Consider the following 8,925-nt stretch of genomic DNA (forward strand, 5'->3'; position numbering starts at 1 on the left):
ACCTAGGAGGTTTACGTAGAGCAAATTTAAGGGTGAGAGAAAGCAAAGAGGAAAATTAATTTGACTGGAAAATTGAAGCAAACAAAAAAATAAAAGCCTTCAAAGTGTACCAAGCATCCATGAATAAGACATTGGATTTTCTCAAATCTCTTTCCTTGGAGTGAGTTTATAACGTGACTGTCATGTCTTTCAGGAAAGATACCCAAATAATAGTATGTTCAATGAGGTATACGGGAAGAACCTGGCACCCAGCTCCAAAGCAGAACTCAATCCCTCAATGGCTCCCCAGGAAACATCTCTGTATTCCCTTTTTGAAGGAACTCCGTGGTCTCCATCACTTCCTGCCAGTTCAGGTATTAACTATTTAAATTATAGACCTTGCATTTTCTGTACACTCAAATTGATTAAGGGGTGATTCTGTAATTATAAATATATGTATCACTTGTTGGGTTTTTTTTTTTCCCCCCAGAAAGGAAAAAAAAAAAAAAAAAAAAAGCCAGTTTATGTAATGAATGCTACTGACAAAGATTTTTACACTCTCAATAGCCAGCAGAGGTATAAGGGAGAAAACAGAGGTTCTATCTTATGGTCCCAGCTGTTTTTTACTTTTGTTTGTAAGATGTTCATTCTTTGCAGGAAAAGTTGCACTTTTTTTGAGACAGGGTCTTGCTATGTTGCCCACTCTAGACCCAAATTCCTGGGCTCAAGCAGTCCCTCCATCTCAGCCTCCCAAGTAGATGGGACTATAGGTGCACACCACTGTGCTCAGCTCTGCACTTTTTAAAATTGAGATTTTTAACTTCAGCGTTTTTTGTTTGTTTGGTTTTGGTTTTTTTTTTTTTTTGATACGGAGTTTTGCTTTTGTTGCCCAGGCTGGAGTGCAGTGGTGTGATCTTGGTTCACAGCAACCTCTGCCCTCCAGGTTCAAGCAATTCTCCTGCCTCAGCCTCCCAAGTAGCTGGGATTACAGGCATGCGCCGCCACGCCCAGCTAATTTTTTGTATTTTTAGTAGAGACAGGGTTTCTCTATGTTGATCAGCCTGGTCTTGAACTTGTGACCTCAGGTGATCTGCCCGCCTCAGCCTCCCAAAGTGGTGGGATTACAGGAGTGAGCCACCGCGCCTGGCTTAACTTCAGTTTTTTAAATAGCGTCTGACTTAATAGTAATTCTTAAGGTTAGCAGATTCTTTCTGATATGTAAGACCAATAAATATTTATCTGAAATAGTCATGCCAGAATAGTGCATTCATTCAGTTGACAAAAATAGCCTACTATTTTGTTTTGCTTTTTTAAGGCAAAGAACATGCCTTAGGTAGCAGGGCAAATTAATGCATCTAGCAGATCTCTTTGGAGCCATTAGTTTCCCTTTCCTTCAAAGCCCTGTGGTTATTATTAGTAAAATTTTAGTGATCAGATCTACAGGAACCTGTAGTTCTTTGTATGTTTGTGTAACATTGTTTATTATATCCTATGTTGCTATTTAATAGACCATTCAACACCAGCCAGCCAGTCTCCTCATTCCTCTAACCCAAGCAGTCTGCCCAGCTCTCCTCCAACTCACAACCATAATTCTGTTCCATTCTCCAATTTTGGACCCATTGGGACTCCAGATAACAGGGATAGGAGGACTGCGGATCGGTGGAAAACTGATAAGCCAGGTGAGATCTACAGTTCATTGCCAAGCAAGATTGAAAGAAATTTACTCTATCCTTCCCTGGGGTCTGGCAATTGGCAGTGATAGAACACCTTCCTGAATTTTTCTTATCTCTTTTCATCCCTTAGCCATGGGTGGGTTTGGCATTGATTATCTCTCAGCAACATCTTCCTCTGAGAGCAGTTGGCATCAGGCCAGTACTCCAAGTGCCACCTGGACAGGCCATGGCCCCTCCATGGAGGATTCTTCTGCTGTCCTCATGGAAAGCCTAAAGGTGAGTCAGTTTCAGGAAGAAGAACCACGAGATTACTACAGCGAAGATGTCTCTGCTTTCATTCATAAACAGTCTTACTTCTCAGGTGCTGAGTTGACTGATGCATAGCACATGTATAGCAAAGTCCTAGAAACATGGTCTGCCTCAGAAGAATCTTGACTGATAATTTTTAATTTCTGAATTCACTAGTGGTAAAGCAGTATCTTCAGGGGAACAGAAACAAAGGTTTTAGTTTCATTCTAAGGTTAAGAAAATTCTGATTCATCTTGGAATGTTTGATTTAAGCTTTTTCTGACAAAATAAGAGTATCTAATTTTAGAAATGTTTTATTTGCCTAAAACCTTTCTAGTAAATGCCCTTGTGATACCACATACAGCTGAGTTTCAGTAAAAAGACCTGACATAAAATGTGATTTCACTTCTGGTTTAAAATAATCTTAATGGAAACTAACCAACTTTGAGAGTCATAATGACTTTTTCTAATAGCTGGATTTTGGGGGGCAGTGGGGTTGGGCTTTGGGGCTGTATATATGGCTTTATATTTGACTGGGATTGAAAAGCAAATCCCTTTCAAACAACTGGGCCTTTGACCTCTGCTGACAAGCTCTGGGCTGTTTTTCAGTCTATCTGGTCCAGTTCCATGATGCATCCTGGACCTTCCGCTCTGGAGCAGCTGTTAATGCAGCAGAAGCAGAAACAGCAACGGGGACAAGGCACCATGAACCCTCCACACTGAGGCCAAAGTGGCAACCTGGGAATGAAGGCTCCATAAACCATGGCATGTTGGGTTTGCAGGACTGGCCCACACAGTCCCCTGCAGGTGGCAGCCCTCTTTTCTGTTTCTCGCTGTCAAGAGGGTGTAAGTATTCCACCAGCCCGCTGAGTGTGCACGAAATGTTCGCAGTGCAACAAAAAGAAAAATCCATCAGGAACTCTCCGTCCCCCCGGGGCCTTCCGGAGGGAGAGAGAGAGGAACTGCTGTTTATCTCACTCAGTTACTTGGTATCACCGCCTCTCACCTTCTCCATCGTGCATGTCCCCAGCCACATGGGAAGTGAAAGCTGAGAAGGGAAGGCAGATGGGAGAAGCCAATGGGAACTTCTCAGTCCTTTTTTCCTCTTTGGGGAATAAAAATAGGAATCCATTAATGATTGCTTTGCTGACTGAGAATGTAGTTGAAATTATTCCTAAACATCTTTTATTGTTATTACTCTCAGTAGTAAAATATCACACTGAATTCTTCCATACACAGGTGTGCTTCTAGTCAGTGTGTAGCAAGGAAAGCCCCGTTCACCGCTCCTGTGAGAGGTTGGTGGTGACAGGATGGGGAACCGACCTCTTCAGCCAGTGGAAGTGTTCCATAAGGGAGAGTTCAAGGCCTCTGAGAAGGCTCTGGTAGGCCCTCCTCTGGCCTGGAGACTCCAGCAGGAAATGCCCTCCACTCTGTAGGTGCTCGAGCCCCAATCAAGGATGCAGTGTGGGTGGTGGTGCTGGGCTGGACTAGCAGGTGACTGCTGGAGGATTTCAAATTACGTTTTTGATTCCTGTACATTTTGCAGTCACATAGCAAGCAGTCTCACAGAAGGCAGGCTAGTCCATTCACAGCCTGGCACATTCTAATAGGTAGAAGCTTTCAGTGTGGTTATTTTTTGTTTGGTTGGTTTTTGTGCCCCCATTCTACTTCCCACCCTCCTGCCCCATCTCCATCCCTTCTTTACCTGATGCTCGTGATTGATTTTATTCCTAATGTGTGTGACATCACATCTTCCCAAGAAGCAGCAGCATGGGGTCCAGCAGTTGGGGCCCAAGAGACAGTCTGAAGAGGAAGGAAGCAGCGGTATCTGCACAGCCCACAGAGGGCCCAGGCCCCTGCCCAGCTGCAGTCTCCCAGCCTCTACTTTCAGAGTGAAATTCAAGGCAACACGGACATGTGCACATCACGCACAGAAGAAAACGACGTCGTCCATTTTGGAGAAGGCAAAGAAAGGAAAATAAACTCTTTGATATTTATTAGGAGGAAAGAGGACTGAACATGTTCTTGGGTAGAAACAGTAAGGACAGCATTTCTGTCGGTCATTTCCTGGAAGAGTAATATTTTAAGGGGAAATTATGGAAACAATCTAAATGTTCAATTGCTGTGCTAGTGGTAGGGTTTATTTTCTGGGAGGTCTCTCCTTTGTGTGTCTGTATGTTTGTGTACACACACATGCCCATCTGCTGTCCCAAAGGGGAGGGGTTGTGTGTGTGAGCGAATGGTGTTAGTGTGGAACTTAAGAGCTGGAACACAGCTGTAGAGCAAAGCACATCCAGGAGCCCCGGTTGTCACTGGAGTCTGGGCAACCCCAGCAATGAAAAGGGGTGAGATAATGCTCATTGCTCTTCAGAGAGAGTGGTTAGAGCCCCTCCCCCCAGTGTGCTTACATTATTGCTCTTTTAGTTTGACATGGTGTTTGGGTTTTGTTTTGTTTTTTTGAAAGGTCTGAAAAGGTGAAGCCCCCCACCCAATGGCAATAGGAAACCTTTTGTGCTTCTCTTCAGCCTCTTCCCTGTGTCCACCTTTCTCTCCTCGTCCCAAGCCTTTTTCCTACTACCTTTACCCAGTTTGTGTGTTTGAGCTCTGCATTCAGGCAGCTGCAACATTCCAGTGTTTGAACTGTCACTGATTCTTGCACCCTAGACAAGCTAACCAGGTTTACCATCTCACTCCCAGTAATGCCCAGTTCCCATCTAAAGCCCCATTCTGCATGAGAATTTGGTGTCCGGAATGTTTTCTGACTCTTGGGGCGAGATTCCTCGCCTTATCATCCTCACTGTGGAGTAATGAGAAGGGGGAGGAGAATCTTTATCAGAAACTGGTTTTGTGTAGTAAACTTTCTTTTGTGGTTTTGTTTTGTTTTCTGGGTTTTATTTTTTGTTTTTGTCTGTCTGTGCAAGACCTGCAGCTGCTGAAAATCAGCTTTGCCTTTAATTAAACCATGTTCTCTCCAACCAGATCTGTGTATCGATTATTTCTTTCCTATTCTAAAAGATATAAGTATTGAAGAAAATCCAACTTAAAAGGCAAGAATTTCAACTACTAACACATCCGAGGAAAGACACAGATGGTCAGAACTTGAATATTTTTCAGGGTTATTTTTGCTTTAGTAGCATTCCAGACCAATGAATTACGGAAATTATAATTAATTATAATGGAAAGGCATGAGTAGAAAGAAACTGATTATCAAAATTATTCTGTTTAATAAAAGAATGACTTAAGGAGTTAACAGCCCATCATTTTTATTCCTGTTGTAGCTGTTACTGAGGCAGTCTTTTCCTTGAGTTATGTCCAAAGTTTCCCGTGGTAGCTTGCTGGGTCTTCAGCTGTGTGCTGGAAGCCAGTGCTGTAGCTAACCGTAATGTCTGTGTGCTCACCCTGACCTGTCCTTTCGCCTAGGTGTTGATTCGGTTTGCAGTTCACTTCCTTATTCTGCTTTTCACAAGCACCTACACACTTGGAAAATTGTTAGCAAAGCAGTACATCCACTACAAGAAGAAGTGGGTAGGGAGAGGAATTAAGGCCAGGCCTTAAGGTCTAATAGTTATAAAATCCTTCATCCAAGTTAATCCTGAAAAATTGGACAATTGGGTTAACCAAATCTGTGGCATTCTGTTATGCATATTAGTACATACAGTCATTTACCATATAACAACGTTTTGGTCAACAGCAGACTGCATATTCAATGATGCGCCTGTAGATCATAATACATTTGTACTGACCTTCTCTGTTTAGATACACAGATACTTACCATTGTGGTATAGTTGCCTACAGTATTCAACACAGTAACACGCCATACAGGTTTGTAGCCTAGGAGCGGCAGCCTCTACCTGGTAACTTAGCTGTGTAGTAGGCTATAGCATTTAGTGTGAGTGCACTCTAGATAGATGTTTGCACAACACGTTTCTCAGAACACGTCTCCATTGTGAAGCAATGCATAACTATATTGCCAAGTGTCAGCTAACAAGATAATACTAACCAACTGGTTTCATGAACACTGCTGCTTTTCATCATTTAAATGTCAGTGACACATACTCAGTATTGAGTTCGTAACACGTTCCTCTCTCAGAAGTACAAAGGTATGTAATTCTAGTATTTAGTTCGCTGTGGAATTGAGTATTGTATTTCCTGAGAACCTAACTCAGTCCAGGTTCTGTTTAAGCAACAAGACTTAATGGAAAAAGAAAACAAGTTTATTTATATATGCCTTATGAATAACCTGTAATGTTATTTCAAGCCTTCAGAGTCAATTATAGTAATGGTTCAGAAACAGGAATATTTATACTTGGTCCTTGAGCCTGGACTTAGGTGTCTTGGTTTTTGAAGATAGGTTTTTTTTTTTTTTTTGGTATGACACAGGAAAGTGCACCAACCAGATGTGCAGCTTGATGGGTTTTAACAGTGAACACAGCTGGGTAGCCAGCACTCAGAGCGGAAAAACAGGATCAGCACCTAGAAGACCCTCTCGTGCCCTTTCCAGACACTTCCATCTACTTTTCGTCTCCCCTAACTAACTCCTCCATTCACCTGTCCCCATCCCCTCACCCCCTGTGCCACAAGAAATCATCCTGGGTACTCACATCATTGCCAAGTAGGTTACATTTTATGAACACTTCCAAACTGTAATGTCTCAGTACGGTGTACAGAAGGGTGCTAAATTTTACAAGTAATAGGGCTTCATTTTCAGCTTTGCAGTTTGTGAAACATCCTAGGCTTCTCTCGGAGCGCTTTCCAAATCTGTAGTAGCGCATTCTTCAACAAAAACTTTGGGGAAAATGCCAGCCTTTCCTTTGCACTCCCCTTCCAGCCATTCTTCATTCACTGATAAAAGGAAAAGTACACATCAATTTCTAAAACCAGTGTTGGAAGATCACCCTGTCTGGGTGTTCCACACAGAATATTTTATCGGTCACCCTTCCCCACCCATAATTGTGATCAACAGGAAAAAGACGGTAATTCAAAGTGGTTTGAGAGTGAACACAGGGTTTAACCATCTTACTGATTTGTCTTAAATATGAGAATGATGGAGCAAAATGCAGAAGGATGAATTTTGTTTTTCAAAAAGTTACCAGATGGAGAAGTAAGGCTAAAGAAACTGAACAATGAATCCTTAGATAGACTTTCCATCCTCCCACTACCCCCAACCCTCAACAGGGTCTCACTGTCGCCCAGGCTGGAGTGCAGTGGAACAATCTGGGTTTATAGCAGCCTTCACCTCCGGGGCTCAAGTGATCCTCCCACCTCAGCCTCCCAAGTAACTGTGACTACAGGCCTGCTTGGCTCATTTTTGTATTTATTAGAGATGGATCTCGCCACATTCCACAGGCTGCTCTCAAACTCCTGGGCTCAAGTGCCCCCCCACCTCAGCCTCCCAGAGTGCTGTGGTGATAGGGGTGAGCCACAGTTCCTGGCCCAATTTTTTAAGAAAGGAGAGAATTTTACCTGAACTTTGTTGGAAATCTTTGTTTTGACTACAGAAAGGGACATGCCATTGGTTAAATACATTAAAAGTGAAAGTTCGTTAGTAAACTTTCGTCTTTTCAGTAAACTCCATTAAACAGCTGAGTTGGAGCTAGTGATGGGTTAGTACATGTTTGTAAAATACAAAGATTTTAATAGCTCCTATTCAGAGCCTTTAATAGCGTACAGGCATTGTACTTAGAAAATATATTCAGACTTCATAATAACTTATAGATAATATCCATATTTTACTAAGGAAAAGGAGACTCAGATAAGTGAATAGCTTGTTCAAAGCCATTCTGCCAGTAAAAATCAGATAACTTAGGTATAATCTCCAAAGCCCGCACACCAGACCACACAGCCAGTTCAAAGTTTGTCATTGTGCATCTAGATCAGACATTAGGGCACTGGTGCCTGGATCCTGTCCCCAGAAATTCTGCTTTAATGTGAGGTGTGACTGGGCAGCAGTTTTTTCACAAGTTCTCTCAGGCAATTCTAAATACAAATCACTGTCTTGAGTCTTTCTACTTATAGGGTAGGTTGCGGACTAGAAACATTAGAAATGGAAAAATCCCAGACCCCAACCCAAACCAGAGTCAGAATCCATTTAGGAAGATCCCCAGGTGATTCACATGCACATTAAAGTTTGAGAAACACTTTGTAGATGAAACCATCTCATAACTATCGAAAGCAGTTGAACTCCCCTCCTACCCTGACTGCATGCTAAATTCTGGTTTCAATTGAAGTGTTATGATATGGGTACCTCCTCAACTTAGACTTGTACAGATGGATCATAGTAATAAGTGCACTGCTTCTCTCCATATCTACCCAAAAGGCGGTTTTAGGTGTTTGCTCATTTTATTCCTGCTCCCTCTCCCAAACGATGGACATTCGAGCTGGTTGATTGATTTAGGAAACTAGAAAGTGGCACTGGGAGGTGTTCAACCCAGTTCTTCTAGAGACACCATTCGCTCTTATTGGAACACTCTGCATATATATATATACACATACATATACATATATATATATACACATATATACACATACATATACATATATATATACATATATACATACACATATATACACACACACATATATATACACACATATATACATATACATATATACATATACACATATATACACACATATATATACACACATATATACACACATATATATATCCACATATATATACACATATATACACATATATATCCACATATATATATACACACATATATATATCCACATATATATATCCACATATATATATCCATATATATATATATATACACATATATATCCACATATATATATATACACATATATATCCACATATATATATATACACATATATATCCACATATATATATATATACACACATATATCCACACATATATACATCCACATATATATATATACACACACATATATATATCCACATATATATATATATCCACACACATATATATATCCACATACATATATATATCCACA

The 8,925-nt window shown here is 41.3% G+C and overlaps 2 protein-coding genes across 15 annotated transcripts in view; one reads left to right on the forward strand and one right to left on the reverse strand.

Moving 5' to 3' along the window:
* The window catches only part of SMG7 (SMG7 nonsense mediated mRNA decay factor), an 81,884-nt gene extending 76,966 nt beyond the window's left edge, over positions 1–4,918 (forward strand). For 7 of the 11 annotated variants that reach the window (XM_017524363.2, XM_017524369.2, XM_017524368.2 and 4 more), the window contains 4 exons: positions 194–353; positions 1,488–1,658; positions 1,783–1,928; positions 2,550–4,879. In XM_017524363.2, coding sequence (XP_017379852.1) covers positions 194–353; positions 1,488–1,658; positions 1,783–1,928; positions 2,550–2,663 — 591 coding nt within the window. In that variant the 3' untranslated portion in view covers positions 2,664–4,879. Of the gene's footprint in view, positions 1–193; positions 354–1,487; positions 1,659–1,782; positions 1,929–2,549 lie in introns of all 11 variants that reach the window. The other 4 variants (XM_017524371.2, XM_017524361.2, XM_037737068.1 and 1 more) reach the window with 2 other exon arrangements.
* A 225-nt stretch (positions 4,919–5,143) lies between these two features.
* Positions 5,144–8,925, reverse strand: part of NCF2 (neutrophil cytosolic factor 2) — a 51,093-nt gene continuing 47,311 nt past the window's right edge. For 3 of the 4 annotated variants that reach the window (XM_017524373.2, XM_037737071.1, XM_037737070.1), the window contains exon 16: positions 6,189–6,782. In XM_017524373.2, the coding sequence (XP_017379862.1) occupies positions 6,670–6,782 (113 nt within the window). In that variant the 3' untranslated portion in view covers positions 6,189–6,669. Of the gene's footprint in view, positions 6,783–8,925 lie in introns of all 4 variants that reach the window. The other variant, XM_017524372.2, reaches the window with a different exon arrangement.

Source organism: Cebus imitator, unplaced genomic scaffold (assembly GCF_001604975.1).
Source record: "Cebus imitator isolate Cc_AM_T3 unplaced genomic scaffold, Cebus_imitator-1.0 Scaffold33, whole genome shotgun sequence".
Classification (NCBI taxonomy): Eukaryota; Metazoa; Chordata; class Mammalia; order Primates; family Cebidae; genus Cebus; species Cebus imitator.